Here is an 18302-nt window from a genome sequence, read left to right as displayed (position 1 = left end):
AGTTCTGGTAGCTGCAGCTGCAGGGTCAATAAGGGTGTGATTTACAGGGAGACATGCTTTTTCTAATAGTGTATTTTTAAATCACACCAAAAAGGGGCCTAGAGCTCAGGCCAGGCACTTTTCCTTTTTCTTTGGTTATAAATCAAAATAAAAACACAGTCTTTGCCATTCGATTTCATTCCAGACACTAAAGTCTCAGCATGGTTACTTCCCAGTTTAATTAAAAGGGTCAAATTAAATACTAAGAGCAGTCAGAGATGTGAGAAAAAACACTCAATAATGTCCACTTATTTATGCTTAACTGTATACAGGCAGTCCCCGGGTTACGTACAAGATAGGGACTGTAGGTTTGTTCTTAAGTTGAATCTGTATGTAAGTCGGAACTGGCGTCCAGATTCAGCCGCTGCTGAAACTGACCGCCAGTTCTGACTTACATACAGAATCAACTTAATAACCCAAAGCGTCCCCAAGTCAGCTGCTGCTGAAACTGATCAGCAGCTGATTCCAGGAAGCTCGGGGCAGAGCAACTCTGCCTCGGGCTTCCTGTAGTCAGCGCTGGTCAGTTTCAGCAGCGGCTAAATAAGGACGCCTGGGGCAGAGCAGCTGGGGTGCTGCTGGGTTGCTCCAGTAGCGCCGCTCCTCGGCACTACTGGACCAACCCAGCAGCACCCCATCTGCTCTGCCCCAGGCGTCCTGATTCAGCCGCTGCTGAAACTGACCAGCAGCGGCTGAATCAGGACCAGAGCAGCTGGGGTGCTGCTGGGTTGGACCAGTAGCGCCCAGAGCGGCGCTGCGGGACCAACCGGCAGCACCCCAGCTGCTCTGCCACAGGCGTCCGGAGAAAAGCCTAGTCTGCTGGGGGGGGGGGGGGCGTACTAGCTGCGCACCCCCCCACCCCAGCAGACCAGGAAGACACGGGCGGCGGACGGAGAGGCACCGCGGTCCCGCCGCCTGGGTCCTCCACGGCTTTGCTCCCCGTCTCCCTGGTCTGCTGGAGACCAGCAGACCAGGGAGACGGGGAGCAAAGCCTCTGAGGACGCCGGCAGCGGGACAGCCCGAGCCCCCCCTCGGCTTTGCCTCGCTGCCCGAGCCCCCCCGCAGCTTTGCAAAGCCGCGGGGAAGCCGGCAGCGGAGCAGCCCAGGCGCGCCTGGGATGCCCCGCTGCCCGAGCCCCCCCCTCGGCTTTGGGGGGCTCGGGCAGCGAGGGGGGGCTCGGGCAGCGAGGCAGCCCAGGCGCGCCTGGACTGCTCCGCTGCCGGCTTCCCCGCGGCTTTGCAAAGCCGCGGGGGGGGAGGGGGGGCAGGGGAGGGGGCTCGGGCAGCCCAGGCGCCCCTGGGCTGCCCGAGCCCCTCCGCGGCTTTGCTCTGCGTCTTCCTGGTCTGCAGACCAGGGAGACGCAGAGAAAGCCCCAGAGTACACGGGCGGCAGGACCGCGAGGTCCCGCAGTCCGTGTACTCTGGGGCAGCCCCGTTCGTATCTGCGGATCCGACATAAGTCGGATCCGCGTAAGTCGGGGACTGCCTGTAGTGTAAAATTCAGCCTTGTTCAAAGAGTTACTTTCTCACCTCTTCAGTCTATGGCTAAGCCAGGCTGGCAGGACAGAAAGAGAAATAATGCTTTTGTTAAGGCAGTGGCCGGAGATTGAAGAGATCTGGGTTCAATTCTTGCCTCTGCTATAGATTTTCCATGTGACCAGACAATCCTGTTTCCTGTGTCTTAGCTCCCTCTCTGCTAAATGTAGACAATAATTACTTTCTCCTGCTCTGGGCATGTCTTGTTTATTTAGGGTATGTCTATAGTACACAGCTTTTAGTCACAAGGCTGTGTTGACACACCCCAGCCACTAAAAGTTGGCGCACGTGAATGATTTTTGTTGGTACTTTTGATGACAAAATACTTCCACCCCAATGAATGGATTTCGTTTTGTCTGCAGGAGAGCATCCTGGTGACAAAGCAGCATTCACACATGTACTTGCCACAGCAAAACCTGGTTGTTCAAGGAGAGGGGGGGAAACTAAGCACCAGTGAATGACAAAAGTTGTGTTGAGTAAATGCAAGTGTAGCTTTAGACTGTACGCTCCTTAGGGCAGGGACTCTCCTACTATGTTGTGTGGAGCCCTTAATACAAAAGGACCCTGATCTTAGCCGGGCCTCACTGGGACATTAGCATGATATAAATAAATAATCAGGATAGCGTGGGAAGCTTGTATTGCTGAGTTTATGGACTGTGAATTTCTGTCTCCATAGTTACCACGAACAAGTACAGCTTTTAGAGGAAGTTTTACAAAGTCAATCAGATTTTGCTACAGTAAGGACAGAATAAAAACTGAATAAAGTCCTCGGGATTTGACCGTAGACTTTGAGAAGTCTGCTTTTTAATAAACTCTTCTACCAGATTGCTGGAAAGATAGCTAAGCAAACTGTACTAATATTATTAGCTAATCTGCATTTTAAGGTATAATACTTTCATGTACATGCAATTCATTATTAAAATGTTTTGATTAAAAAGTCAGTACAGACAATGCCTGCTCAATAGCTGACTCATATTTCATATTAAAGGAAGCTGAATGGAGAAGGTTTCTAGAGGTGACAATATGGAGATTTGAAATCTAGGTCACAATAAAACACACTCCCATAACACTGAATTTTCTTTTCCTTGCTGTGAAACAGAACTACAAACATGTTTAAACATCAATACATTAATTTATAATTAATTTAAGTTAAGCAACTCCTTGATTAGCACAATATTAAATGATCCTGTGTATCTATATCCTTGACCATTTATCCATTTCCCCATCTTTGTGCATATCTAACTGAATTTATTTTCTGAATCTCAGAGGTCAAATCAAATGTATTGGCCCAGATGCTCAGCTCTTATGGGAATACCTATGGGATCAATATGGTACAAAAGTGGAGGGCAGCAGGGGAGGAAGTCCTTCAGAGGTTCTCTAAAATCATTCAGCTGAAAGGTTGAGTGACAGGCTGCTGGCTAGGAAGCCTGAGCCAGAACTTTGTCACGCCAGCTCCATGAAAAAGAGTTAATTGGAGCTGGCTGAATAAGCCCAAGACTAAGGGGCAAATGGAGAACAGCGGCTAGTCTCATTAGCCAGTGTGCTACATAAGGCTGGCAGGAAAGAAGTAGAGGGTAAGCAACAGGTAGTGGAAGGCTGTGCTCCCCTGCTGGCTGCAGAAGTTAGCAGTCCCTGAAGCTGCAGGTCTGAAGCTTTGTAAATAGAAGCTGATGGGAACTGACATGGTCAATAAAAAGCAGAAGTCTCTAGCTGGTTTGTGGGTGCAGAAGTGGCCAAAGGAGCCTGCCTGTGCTCTCCCTATTATTGGCTTTTTTTGCTTTCCTCCTCATTTCCCCAACATACATACACTGAGAGATCCCTAGTTCTGATTAAAAATAAATGGTAGCTCATTAAAGAAGAACAATTTGGAGGAGGGGGCAGCATAGCTTAACCTGACTACAGCAGCTTCAAGGAACTTTTAAAGGGATAGCTCTGTACAAAAACAATACTGACCATACCTGGTTCCATGCATCAATCCTGATGTGTCCTCTCCAGATGACCCCTTCCAAATCTGCTTCCTCTCCTGTCTCAAGTCTATCCACTTCCATCTCCCTCCCTAGTATGAACCATACCACCACAAGGTCCAAGAAGAGGGAAGATGATGCCACAGAGGTGGATGACTCCCCTTCCATACCATAAAGAATAAAACAGATTCAAAACAAACATAATTCACTCAGGCGATCTGGATTATGACATGGTCTGTGATCTGTAGTACAGGCAGTCCCCGGGTTACGCGGATCCGACTTATGTTGGATCCGTACTTACGAACGGGGCTTTTCTCGCCCCGGAGGACGCGGGCGGTGGGACCGCCCAGACGCGCCGCGGTCCCGCTGCCCGCGTCCTCTGGGGTGAGAAAAGCTGCTCCGCGTCTCCCTGGTCTGCTGGGGGGGTTCCCCCCAGGAGAACCCACCCCAGCAGACCAGGGAGACGCGGAGCAAAGGCGCGGAGGACCCGGGCGGCAGGACTGCCCAGACGCGCCGCGGTCCCACGGGGTCCTCCGTGGCTTTGCTCCGCGTCTCCCTGGTCTGCTGGGGGGGGGGCCCCCAGTAGACCAAGGAGATGCGGAGGACCCAGGCGGTGGGACCACGGCGCATCTCAGTCCCGCCGTCCACGTTTCCGTGGTCTGCTGGGGGGGGAGGGGGCGCAGCTAGTGCGCCCCCCCCCCCACAGACTAGGCTTTTCTCGGGACACCTGTGGTAGAGCAACTGGGGCGCTGCCGGTTAGTCCCGCAGTGCCGATCTCGGCGCTACTGGACCAACCCGGCAGCACCCCAGCTGCTCTGCCCCAGGCGTCCCCAACTCAGCCGCTGCTGAAACTGACCAGCGGCTGACTACAGGAAGTCCGAGGCAGAGTTGCTCTGCCCGGGCTTCCTGGAATCAGCCGCTGATCAGTTTCAGAAGCAGCTGACTTGGGGACGCCTGGGGTAGAGCAGTTGGGGAGCTGTCGAGTTGGTCCCTGCAGCGCTGAGGTGCGGCGCTGCGGGGACCTACCGGCAGCGCCCCAGCTGCTCTGTCCCAGGCGTCCAGATTCAGCCGCTGTTAAAACTGATCAGCGGCTGATTCCAGGTCACAGCAACTCTGCCTCGGGCTTCCTGTAGTCAGCCGCTGGTCAGTTTCAGCAGCGGCTGAATCTGGACGCCAGTTTCGACTTACATACAGATTCAACTTAAGAACAAACCTACAGTCCCTATCTTGTACGTAACCCGGGGACTGCCTGTATTTGGGAGCTAAATAACCTATTTCTATACGGATTAGATGGGATAGGAAAACCTCTATGGAAGAATTTGTAGGAAAGTCTAGGGGGAGAAACCTTGAAAAGTTTCCTATTTCCTTATCCCATGGCATCCTCTTGGTGGGAAGATACAATTTGCCTTTGGCTGACCCCAATTATCTTATGAGACCTGTTATGACACAAGAAGTTGATGTGGTGGCAGGGTATTACTTGAGCATTGTTTTGTTCACTTCCATATGAATGTACTATATTTAGCTAGAAGTTTTTACTGTTTCCCATTTCCAAAGCACGTATGAGCCTAACATTGATAGAAGCAATTAATTACAACCTCCCTATATGCTGAACGACTCCATGCTTTCCACTCTCAATTACCAGTTTTAAAATCAATCAAAACACCAGCCAAAAATAAAAGGTTTAAACACTGCATTCTGAAGCTCACTAAACAATACTGTGGGGGAAAAAACAACAAAAAGTCATGTGAAAGTTCTTTGCCAACTACCACCCCTCCAAACATCACTGGATCCAGTAAAGGTTGGACCTTTCTAATCTGGGATTCTCTGGTCCAGTAACATCCGTGATCCTGCTGTGATTGCAGGACCAGAGAGCCCTGACAGCTGGTGGGGGGAGGGGAGCAACCAAGAGGGGAGCTTGAGAGTGGAGACTGGAAGCAAACAAGGGAGTCTGGCAGCCGGAGGTGAGCCCGGAGACTGGCAGCACAGGGAACAGTATTGATCTCCTTGGGTCTCACAAACTCCATGGCTCAGGACCGATAAGGTCCCGAGACTCCTGAGGATGCTGGACCAGGGAGGTCGAATATATATTTACCCAGATAGAAATCAGGCACAACTCCTTCTGGCTTCACTGGTCTTATGTATTCTAGAGCTGGATTAGTCAATTACATCCATGGCTTTGATAACACAGGGGCACTGAGGAAAATGATAGTGCCATTGTCATTGTTCTTATCTGCTATTTAAGAGGAAGTTACTCACCATGTGCAGTAATTATGATTCTTTGAACATGTCCCCCCGTGGGTGCCCCACAACCTGCCTTCCTCCCCTCTACTTTGGAGGTCTCCATAAGAGCCCCTGTGGTAGTGGAAGAACAGAGAGAGGGAGGAATGGGTTCATCTGGGATGTGCTAGATAGCCTTGAGGCAGATCAGGAGGGAGAGTGCATGTGTGGGTTGAACTGACACTGCTATCTAAAATCTCCAATCAGAGGCACAGGTACACTTGGAGCTCCTCTAAGGACACTACCGAAGAAAAATCACATGGATATCTCTGCAGCGAGAATCTATCTAATCTAAGACCAACCATGTCATTGCATCCAAAGACATTTGTAATTCAAAGAATAAAATAACTGAAAAACAAAGTGCAATAAAACTTTTGGAGAGATTCTAAGAAAGCCTATGCCAACTGCCTCTGTTTTCATGTTCAAGTCCCTAATTAGCCACCCTCCTTTATAATGGACTTCAAGAAGGTGAGGCAGTACAAAATATTGTATGACACTAACCTGCAGTTAAGTCATCAATTGATATCTTTTTGTCAGTGAAAATACACTGGAGAAATTTAATGTATACAATACTGATAAAACAGGAACAAACCAGTGTTCAATGTAATCTGAGCACTTGGGCAGCCACCTAAGGAGAGATTCAAGTGCCACCCAGCTGATTAGCAGAGCACTCATAGCCAGCAGCATTTGTTTTTACTGGTGGTGCACATTCGCACATGCCTCACTGCATATATAAAAATTTAGACTGCACATGAACGGAAAAAAATTAAGAGGGAACCTTGGAACAAATTATTTTAAACAAAGTCATTAATAAACCTTCATATTTATAATCTAAGAATACAGAAGATGACCAAATATGTTGTAACAGATTTTATCCATAAATTAAGTTGCCACAAAAAATACCAAAAACTAATTTTAGGATTTCTTAACAGTTAATGCTCTAAATAGATTTGTCTGATTAAATAAACAAGACAAAGATACGACAGTCTTATGACTGAGGCAATGGACTCAGATTCATGAGATCTCTGCTCAGTTCCCAGCTGTGCCTGTGACTTACTTTGTGACTTTGTATAAATCACATTACCTCTTTATGCCCACATTTCCTTATCTGCAAAATGGGACTAAAACCATTCCCCTACCTCACAGTAATTACAATATACTTATAAATTGTAGTGAGATATTCAGAGATGATGGTGCTGTGGCCCACTGAAGGAAGGAAGTAGGTAGGAAGGTAGGTAAGAGATGATCCTCTATGACTTGGAAGAAGTGAAAACTGGACGGGGATGATTATATCAGATGAATTGGGCTTGTTTTCCTGTGCTAGTTCTACTCAGACAGACTCCCAAAATATCTGAGTTGAAATGAGAAAAAATATGTTCATAGTTCTGCCCTTAAAAATAACACTGGACAGCAAATAAAAAAAATGAAATAAACTGAAGCTGATCAAATCCCCCCCCCCCCCCAAAGGAATAGTTTTCTATTAGAAATTGTGGTTTTGTCAAAACTTACCAATTTTGAAGAAATTTGACAAATCTGAATCACTCTGACATATTTAATTTCATTTCAATCTCAGAATAATATATTAAGACAAGATATAAATGTTACCTGTAGACTTTACCATTTTGTTCTGTGTGTTTGTATGAATGTATGCATGTGTATGTAAATAATTTTAAAAATTTCCATTCTGTAAAAAATCCTGACATTTTAACTGCTCGTTGTTCAATTCAAAATGGGCAGGATTTCTTACAGAATGGAAATTCTACTTTCTGGCTGCCTCTGCAGAAGACTTTTTCATCTTGCAGCAAAGTACTGATATTTTTCATGAACTAGATTTGAATCTTGAGGGCCAAATCCGTCTCTGCCCAGCATTCCCACCACCCTTACCATGGGAGCAGCAAAACAACAATTACTAAAAGCTGCCTGATTAGACAACACCATAGAAACATCAGACTAGATTTTATCCTGTGATGTGTGATGAGCATCATAGCATAGCTTGAACAATCTATCACTGTGTTTGTACTGAACATCCAAAAGTTACCTAGGATCTAGACCAATTCTCAAAATGTGTGTGAGCATTAACCCAATGAGGGACTTACTTCCTATAAATATTTAGTTGATGTCTTGTGTTCAACAATCAGATATGCAAAAACATACTTGTAGTTTCTATGCTATCTCCTCATAAAGACACAGATAACATGCTTGGATTTATCCTGCAGACCAAGGAAACTGTTTTTAACCTCTAATATTACTGTGGTTCAACTGACAATTCTGAGTTGTTTTTCTATAAAGAAAAAAGTAGAAACTGTTTCCCTCTGGCTTGTTGTTGTGACCTGGTTTCCAGTGTACCTTAGGCACTGTTAACAATGTATCAATTATTTATGCAAATTAGTAACAAGAGACACAAAGTTTATGTTACCTCAAAATATAAAATTGATATTTCATTAACTGCCTTTACTCACATGCCTCAGTAAACCCTGGTTATATCATGTACAAAAATAAACATGATTTTAAATGTTATTAAAAAGTTTAGTTTATGTTACACATTTACAAAAAAGAGACAAATTATGCACTCAAATACTGGTGGAAATCTGAAGTAACTTGATTTCAGTGAACTTACTCCAGATTTCCAGTGGAACAACTGCAATCAGAATTTGACCTGAATTATTAAAGACGATTAACACATATCTCTGGAAAAATCATGATAGCTAATATCATAAAAATCAATGGTGCTACACTGATTTACACCAGCTGAGCACTGAGGCCTGAATTTTCAGCCTCCATCTAACATTAACAATCATTCTGAAAGGATAGTGTGTTCTTCATCACAATTTTACTGTTGGAAGATTGTTTTCTCCCAGTGCCCCAGGCACTGGAGTGGGTGGAAGAGGTGGTTTTATAAATAACATTATTCTTTTCAGTTTAAGGCAGCAATTCAACGATGCCTACATTTCATGGACATAAGGAGCCTGATTCTCTTCTCACACCCATTTTATACATCTCAAATGCAGTAAACAGAGTTATTCTTGATGTACAGTTTGTGAGGAGAATCAAATCCAAGGTTTGAATTTAACTCCTAATGAGCATTATTTTGCGACACCAGCAAGCTGTAATGATTAACACAGTGCCACTGTCACAGCAGTACAGAGGTGTGTCTCTATTGTTGATTCAGATAAAAATTACCTCAGTATTACTGATCACTTAAATTAATTCTTGAGAAAATTACAATTATATACAATTGAATCTTTTCTGTTATTTTTTATGAAGCACTGTTCTCAGAATAATCATAGGCCTATGGTGTAATATCATGGCACTCCAAGGGGAAGTGAAGTATAAACAGTGATGTGGCAAAAGGTCTGATACAAATGAGATTAGTGAAATAAAATATAACAGAATTTAGCATTTTATAGGCAATTTAGGTTACAAGGAAGTACTTTATCACATAATGCACAGTCAACCTGGGAACTCATGGGCAGGGGACTTTGTGAAGGTAACGAGTATAACTGGTTTAAAAAAAGATTTAGATAAGTTTAGGAAGGATAATTCCATCAATGGCTATTAGCCAAGATAATCAAGGATGTCTCATAACTTCTGACTGCCAGAAGCTGGATAATAGGACCTGGATAATAGGAGATTGCTTAGAAAAGAGGAGAATAAAGGGGGATATGAGAGAGGTCTATAAAATCATGGCTAGTGTGGAGAAAGTAAATAAGGGAAAGTTATTTATTTGGTCCCATAACACAAGAACTAGCGGTCACCTAATGAAATTAATAGGTAGCAGGTTTAAAAAAAACAAAAGCAAGAATTTCTTCACACAATGCACAGTCAACCTGTGGAATTCCTTGCCAGAGGATGTTGTAAAAGCCAGGTCTTTAACAGTGTTAAAAAAAAGAGCTAAATAAATACATGGAGGATAGATCCATCAATTGCTATTAGCCTGGATGGGTAGAAATGATGTCCATAGACTCTGTTTGTCAGAAGCTGGGATGGGCAAAAGGAGATGGATCACTTGATGATTCCCTGTTCTGTTCATCCCTCTTGGGTACCTGACATTGGCCAGTGTTGGAAGACAGGATACTGGGCTAAACGGACTTTTGGTCTGACCCAATATGGCTGTTCTTATGGTATTACAAGATGGATCACTCAATAACTACTCTGTCCTCTTCATTCCCTAGAAGACAGGATACTGAGCTCGGTGGACCATTGGTGTAACCCAGTGTAGCTATTCAGGAACCTGCAATTATCTGCAGCTACAATTTGGTGCTTACATTCAGCCATGGTTTTTGTTTTTCCTTTTGGAATGGGAGGCAAATGGTATAGCCTTTTCCTCAGGAGCAGTTAGCAAAATCAAAATTAAAGCTTCATTAATGAAAGTTCATTTATGCAATTAGTAACTATATATGCCCAATATTCCTCCACTTACAAGCTTTCTATTAAAGATTATATTGATTAGAGCCAACATACAAGAGCCTCAGGTTTCTTTCATACAGGTTAAAGGATGTATTTGTGCTCTGTAAGCTATCAGTAAACTTAAGATGTTGTTCAACAGATGGCACCAGCTTCCAACAGAGAATTAAATTCACAGGTACATTTCCAAGTGAGAAAAGATAGCCTCCTCAAATGAATGCTGAATGAGAGAGATGGCTGAATTCATGTGTTTCCCTTAGGGATGCAAGCGACTAGTCGACTATCCGATAAGCATAAGCTTATCAGATTGTCAGGTAGTGACTTGACTAGTTACTTCCCCATTCCTTTGCTGCCTCTATCAGACAGAGGCAGCCAAGGGGAGCGGGGAGCAGGAGCTGGGGGGAGCTGGCTTTTAAGGGGGGGTAGGGGCGCAGCAGAGAAACAGCATGAGCAGGGACTGAAGCAGCTGGTCCCCACCGCAACGTTTCAGCCTTTGAAATGTACAAGAGCCCCATGAGGAGCAAAGGCTGAAGCGCTTCAGTGTGAACACAGGGCCAGCAGGGACTGCTCATGTCCCTGGTGGCTCTGTGATCCCTGCGATACTCCTGCTCTCATCTATGAGAGGCGGCAAGGTGTGGAACAGGAGCCGGTGCTGAGGGGACCTGGCTAAAAAGCTGTTTCCCCCCAGCACCGTCTCCGGGATACTGCCTGCCAATCAGAGGCAGCGGGGTGGGCGATAGGGAAGCTGCTGCGAAGCAGCCTGTGTCCACAGGGGTCCCCCGTTTGCAGCCAGCATGGCAGCCAGCCTTGTTCTACCCTGGCCGCCGTGAACAGAGGCTGCTCTGGCAGCAGCCCCTATTTGCGGTGGACAGGGCTGTGTGCCTCAAACAAGGGCTACTGGACTCAGCATGAGCTGGGACCGAGCAGTCCTGGCTTGCACTGATTGCTGCACTTCTGCATTTTAAATGTAGTAAGAGCCCAGTGGCTCTTACTATATTTAAAATGCAGAGCTGCAGTGCAGGTGGCTCCTAGAGCCAGAACAAGCCGGTCCCAGCTACCCCAGCTACCGGTCCTGGAGCTACCCCAGCTGCAGCTCTGCAGAGCAGTCCTATCAACTAATCGTATAGTTGATACAAATTGTATCGACCATATGATTAGCCTGATAACCGAATTTTAACATAATTAGTTTCACTTAAGTGTGATTAACCAGAAATGAACAGTTCTTAAGAAATTATCAAGTGCAGAGACTTTTTTAAAAAAAAACAAACCCATTTGTACAACAAAATCAGAACATTTAATTTGTTTCCAGTATGCCTTGACTGACTCCAAGTACAAGAACGAGGAAATCAGTTGTTTTTTTCTTAGGTTAATGGTATAATATTAGTATGTGTCAGTGAGTTTAATAAAAGTTTTGGCACAGCAGGCTCAGGCAAATAACTAGGATGTTGCACAGCCAATGAATGAAAACCCAAAACTGTACCTTAAAGTTAATGTTTTAAAGTAAGTTGCTTGCTTTGTTGACAGAAATACATCATTTGGACCTTGATGCCATCCTAATAATACCCCTAGCTTGCTACTGCTCTCTTTTCAGTTTAGCAAAACAATGAATTTCCTTGTAAAAGTCATACGCTAAGCAATGCCATTAAGGTGACTGGTACTAACAACGCAGGTTGTGAATACTTCTCACATCAGATCTATTCCTAACATATGCATTTAGAGCTCTTGGTCTGAGGAGTAAGTCAGCATTTTAAACTGGTTAATATGAGGTTATGAGATTTCTTTACATAGCCCTCCATTCAATTAAGTAGATAAATTCATGGAAGTTAAGTCCATCAATGGCTATTAGATAGTATGGGCAGGAATACTGGTCCCTAACCTGGCTGTCAGAAGCTGGGTATGGGCAACCAGGGATGGACCACTTTATACTTACCAGTTCTGTTCATCCCCTCTGGGGCACCTGGCATTGGCCACTGTCAGAAGACAGGATACTGGTCCAGATGGACCTTTGGATTGACCTGGTATAGCCATTCTTATGTTCACTCCATTCACACCAGCTCACAGAGCTATTTTTGGGCATATACGGCATGATGCCCCTTACTTCCCTGAAGAGAATGATGCTCAACACACCTAATTTACATTCTAGGTATCATAAACATTTTTACCAGCAAGTTCAATAAAGGGAAGAATGGGAGATGAAGACACTCAGCACCTTGCAAGATTGAATCCCATGCACATGAATAGCTATTTACTTAAATGTTATTATTTCTCTTCTTTTAAGAGAGAGAGATAAACTACTTCAGACAACAGCACTGATATTATATAATGGGGGAGGGGATATAACCTGGTTCTGAATTAGCAAAGGTGCAATGAAGCACAAAATATATTAATTTACCATCTATAAATTATCTAAATGATATAATCAATGAAGCATTTTACCAACTCTGTTGGCCATGACCAGAGGAAAGCTGTTTTTTGTGGTACTGCTTATGACATCAAAACTGGAACGCTACATTAATGGACAGGTTTCTGAAAGACTACAAAGTGTATGCACTTAATGTGGTATTATAATAACCATTCTATTTATTTACTGGGGATGAATAATGCCCAAAGTCTCAGTCATGTTGCGAGACTGCAATAAAAAAAATCATCAAAAATTTATTACATTATGGTGAGATCAATTTTGGGAAGACACAACAGCAATCTACCCTCAAACCTCAGCATGATTCTCAACAATTTTATCAAGTTGCAGGCATTTATAAATTTTAACTATCTACCAAGAAGAAGCACACATCATTTGAATGAATGCACACGGTGGATCAACTGACAGAAAAAAACATATAAAATGGGAAGAGAAAAATATGAAGGGGACTGGGAATGATTCAGTTGGTCACCAGTCCAAATCTGGCCCAGGTCAGCAGTGGCTGTAATGCACCCTTCTGACACCTTTCATCAGCATTAAATTCACACACAAAATTCTACTATTAAAAATACAGAAATTATTAACAAATATAAATCCATGTAATTTTAATTCTAAAAAATACCTCAGTATTAGCAGCATAATGCCCTACAGAAATGTTATAATTAACTGGAAAAACTGGTGAGATGTTTACTAAATAAACCCATGTAATATAATACTACAACCAAATGGATTGTTAGAAACAATGCACACTAGTGTCACTGGGAGGAAGATCGATACCTAAAGTAGAGAATGCCTTTGTGCTTAAATTTTTATGTACATCTGGCTGTAAATGTTTCAGGTATACTATCCTATGTCTTTCAGCAACAGGCTGTGACTGTGATGAGCCTGCCACCAGGAAATAAGCTTAAATGCCATTCACCGTCATGTTGTGCTCTGCTTTCCCACAGCTCCTGCTGCTGCGGGGAATGCGGGGGAGGGCCTGACCGCTGCCGCCATGCGGTACCAGGTCTCCCCTGAAACCGTGTCCATGGGGAACGGAGTGCCATGAGGGGGGGTGATGGCAAGAAGGGGCAGAGTTTGGGGACTGGTAATGGATAGGCTCCCCCTGGTCCGTCGGGAGTCCTGGGTTGGATTGCACTATTGCTCCAGCTAGGCCTGGCCCACGGACTGGGAGCATGAGACCCCTGATTTAAGGGAATGCAAGTGAAAACAGATGAAAGTGAGTTAGTATGACAAAATAAACAAAACATGACAATTAAGCCAAATACACTAAGACACTTGTTACATGCAAATTCTTACTCCAACAATTATTCTAATTATCTTTTTCTCAAGCTTGGCAGCCTCAAAGCTTGGGCCCACTCCTTCCCCCCCAGTTCAGTCTTAGATGCAGGCATCTTGGGTGATAAGTGGGCCACTGCTCCTGTTGTTTGTTTTCCTGCCTGCATAACCCCCTTGCCCAATGTGCAAATTCTTTGGGTTCAGTTATGGGTGAAGGCCCAGCAGGGGGAGGTGGGTGAAGCCTTGCCCCTTCCCCCGAGACCATGCCCCTTCAAAACCTCCTCTACCTCCAGCCAAGCCTCACCCAACCCCAGCTGAGGGCCAGGGTTGCTACATGGCACAGTCCCAGTCTTCTCCAACTGCCAGTTGTCGTGCGGCATGGCCCCAGCTACTGGGGAGCCGGGCTGCTGTGCAGCGTGGCCCCAGCCCTCTCCAGCCACCGGGGAGCAGCATGGAATGGCCCCACCCTTCCCAGTCTGCTGTGTGGCACGGCCCCTGCCTCTCCTGGGTGGTTGGGCAGTGTAGGCAGTTTTGGAAAGGCAATGCCTTCCTTTGCCTACACTACTCGCCACCCATAGGTTCAGTTCAAATTTTTCTCCCCTTGAGTGGAGAAGTCCCAGATCTAAACTGTAGTCCAGGACCAACTACAATCCAGGCTACAGGAAAAATAAAATCATTCACAGATTGTTACTTTGAGCATCAGGCCATGAAGTTCTTAACTATCACGAATGGCTCTCACTATAAATTATAGATTAATAAGCAGGTTTACACATCATAGTTCTAACTTCACATTCAAGAGTATTATATGCATACAAATAGAACGGACACCTTCAGCTGATTGAAACTTTAAAAACGATACACCTCTTGATATAGTTTGCCTAAAATGTCTTTGAGTAATGCATATTAATATGCCGATGATTATAAAGCAAGGAGGAGGGCAAGTGACTGACAAGTATATTCACCAAAACATGCAGTTTTGAAGTAATCAGAACTATTTGAATGCGGGTTGAACCTGGTGAATAGCTCCAGCTGAACTAAAAATTTGAAAAAAGTCAAAAAAGCTCAGTATGTCATTTTTTAAACAAAATGTTTTGAATTTTTTGTTTCAAACTGATATTTTGTTTTGAAATGTAGCCAGATTTTTTTAATTAAAAGGGTAAAATACACCCCAAAATGCAAACACAATACATTTGTTTTGTCTAAATGAGACATTTCTTTTGACTCAAAACATTTATTTGTCTGTTTTTTATTTCTGCTAACACCTACACTCCCAATATTAAGTTTGGGTTCAAAATGAATGGACTTTTAAAAATTTTTTGGAGTTAGCTACATACACAATCATCAATATACTTGCAATATCATCAGAGCAAAGGCAGTATGTGCTGTGAGATTTTGAGGAATAAAATTTTAAAAAAAATTATCTTCCTTATGCAGGAAGACAGCTGTTTGGATAACCCATACTATCCTGTGTTTTCTCAAAATTTTTAGGAAACAGCTCTTCACATACCAGAGTTCATAAAGTAAGACTTTCATAACACATTTGTTATAGGTAAATTAATAGCTTTCTTCAGAAAAGCAGTTTCTATCTGGGCATATTTCTTCAACTATATCTTATGCATAATGAATATTGAAGTTACTTGCTCAACAATCTAAAAAATTCTTGCTCCACAGCTTTAACTCTACAAATGTATCATTAGCAAATTATTAAGTAGGATGTTCTATGCCAAAAAGAGTAAAACCTCTCACACTTCACTGCAACATTCACTATTATTCTTTGGAACACTGTTTATGAGTTGGTGCAGGCACGAACGTCCATCTTTAACTCAGTTGCTCTGAGTAACATGGGAAACATTCTGTGAAAATCTGGTTCAGAGGATTGCAGAGAACTGTTGAATATTTACTCTGGCTCTGCTAATTTTTTTTTAAGCTTGGAGAGCTTTAATCTCCTATACAAACGCAGCATAGCCTGAGTTTGTCTATAATGCTCTCCAAATCAGAATGAACCAAGAAGGATGACGTTCAATCTTCAAATCCTTCTCTGCTGAGCTATTTTTAACCCTCAGGTTCACAAATTGGATCCATGCTATGGCTTTAGAGCTTTCTAATTGAATCCTACCTATTATATTTGACACAACCAGATGTTAGTTTTCAATTGCATTTAAGTCTAAAGGTTTCTCTCGCATGATTTCCTGTGCAGTCTGACAGAAAAAATTTAACATGACACAACATTCCCATCCCTATTGGTGCAACCTGATTCTCCCTACACACATTCCCCCCAAAAGGAAAAAAAAAGGCTTTACTTGTCGGACAACATTTTTGCCGGCTTAAAAAGACATGATTGGTATTTCAATTTAGACCAAAAGGACAAAATAGATACAGTTTTTTAACATGCAACATACCAGGGCTTTGCAACAATAAATAATGTTATGATAAATCAAATAGGTCTGCCAGAATTATTTTGCCCCTCTATTTCTCACAGCATTTTTGTACAGATTTCAGCATCTACTTAGTCAGAAGCCTTTCACACACAATGTTTTATGCACTCCTGAACGCAGATGGTAGGATAAGAGGTTTTCCATTCCTTACGATGTAAGGATTCATATGAATGCATGCACATGAAACATAACTCGGCTAAAGAAACTTTTTTAGTATCATTCTAAAAGGCTGGTCGCAGACAGATAAAATAAATATTTGTTGTATCAGCTGTTCCAGTCTTTCATAAAAGAATGAAAAGGCAAACCAAAAAAATCCTGTAATGTGTCTGTAGGGCCATCTTTATTTTATTTTTAAAAGTGAAGTTATCTGACCTAGATTATCATACACTTTCCTAGAAACAATTCAAGGAAATTGCTAATTAATTTTCATAAGAGAATATTAATGATGTCACATTTTTCTACAACTTAGTTTTAATTCAAAATACTGGCAGTAATATGGGATTGTGTTTCATGTGGTCTACTTTTTTTTTTTGGTGGAATTACAAGCACTCTGTAAAAGATTAACTATAATTTATTACATGACCTATGAATTGGATAACACATCTCAGCTACATAAATGATGTCGATTATTATTTCTCTCCATGAACATTATTTCTCTCAATGTGTATGTAATAAATTATTCTGGAATATCTGTCTATAGTTAAGGAGATAGATAATTACTATTATGGATGTACCAGAAAAGAAAAAAAACATTGATAATTTTAAAGGCAGCCACTAGTTTCTTGTAATGGAGATACAGTTATCTATGTTCCAGTCCCCTAGTCTTATGAGATGCTGAGCACTTCCTGATCAGCCAGAAGGGAGGTACTCAGTACTGCTCAGGATATGAACTCTATTCAGTGAAATAAAAAGATGTAGTGGATGCAGTAACATAAACAGCACTAAAAATTCCCATCATCAATTTAACAGAATAGATACTTGATAGTTTTCTATTAGGACCTGGACTTGTTGCCCCTTGAGTAGGTCTATTGTCATCTGTGCACCAACTCTAGCCTCCAACTGCATAACCTTCTTGGTAACCAAGAATTATAAGTGAGAGCTGAAGTTAAGTCTCTCCAAAATCAATAAAATAGGCACTCAGGTACTTTTGAAAATCCCACTAGATGACTAAATCTGGCCTTTCCCATATTGGAAAATTGTATCTATTGTGACACTGTACCTTCATATTTTTATGGAAATATGTTTTTGAATATGAATATGCATAACTCAAATATGCTTTATGCAAAACAGGTTTAGTAACCGGTTATTCAAGAGCCTGTGAGCCTCTGAATATGTATATTCTATTTGTGTGCATGTATATTTTTGTATGTGAAGTTAGAAATATGAAGTATAAACCTGCTTTTTTATTTAGAATTTCTAGTGAAAGCTGTTAGTGGTGCTAAGGGGCTTACTAGCCTGGTGCTCAAGATAACATTCTGTGAAAGGCTTTTCTTTTCTTGTAAGCCTAAACTGTGGTTGGTCCTACAAAGACATGTGACCATGCCACCTAGTGCTGGAATCTATCTTGAAGGTGATATTTTTCCAGGGGGATGGAGAGATAAAACAAAGGGTTCGCACCCGGGGAAAATTCTATTTAAGCAATGGGAAGCAATAAATGTTGTTTTCAGTTGGCCTTTTAAATGGCCTTCCCACCGTAAGGGTATGTCTACACTACCACCCTAGTTCGAACTAGGGTGGTTAATGTAGTCATACGGATTTGCAAATGAAGCCCGGGATTTGAATTTCCCGGGCATCATTTGCATAAAGCCGGGCGCCGCCATTTTTAAATGTCCGCTAGTGTGGACTCCGTGCCACACGGCTACACGCGGCACGGACTAGGTAGTTCGGACTAGGCTTCCTAGTCCGAACTACCGTTACTCCTCATTTCACGATGGTAGTGTAGACATACTCTTAT

At 42.9% G+C, this 18302-nt stretch overlaps 1 protein-coding gene across 6 annotated transcripts in view; it reads right to left on the bottom strand.

Moving 5' to 3' along the window:
• The window catches only part of STXBP4 (syntaxin binding protein 4), a 161063-nt gene that overhangs the window by 45004 nt on the left and 97757 nt on the right, over nt 1–18302 (bottom strand). For 3 of the 6 annotated variants that reach the window (XM_075903819.1, XM_075903820.1, XM_075903818.1), the window contains exons 22-23: nt 5792–5887; nt 3530–3696 (exon numbers count right to left, since the gene is read on the bottom strand). The exons of the other annotated variants lie outside the window; for them this stretch is intronic. In XM_075903819.1, coding sequence (XP_075759934.1) covers nt 3530–3696; nt 5792–5887 — 263 coding nt within the window. The remainder of the gene's footprint in view (nt 1–3529; nt 3697–5791; nt 5888–18302) is intronic. 6 annotated transcript variants of the gene reach the window in all.

This window comes from Pelodiscus sinensis, chromosome 20 (assembly GCF_049634645.1).
Source record: "Pelodiscus sinensis isolate JC-2024 chromosome 20, ASM4963464v1, whole genome shotgun sequence".
Taxonomy (NCBI): domain Eukaryota; kingdom Metazoa; phylum Chordata; order Testudines; family Trionychidae; genus Pelodiscus; species Pelodiscus sinensis.
This window is presented reverse-complemented; position numbering and strand designations above follow the sequence as displayed.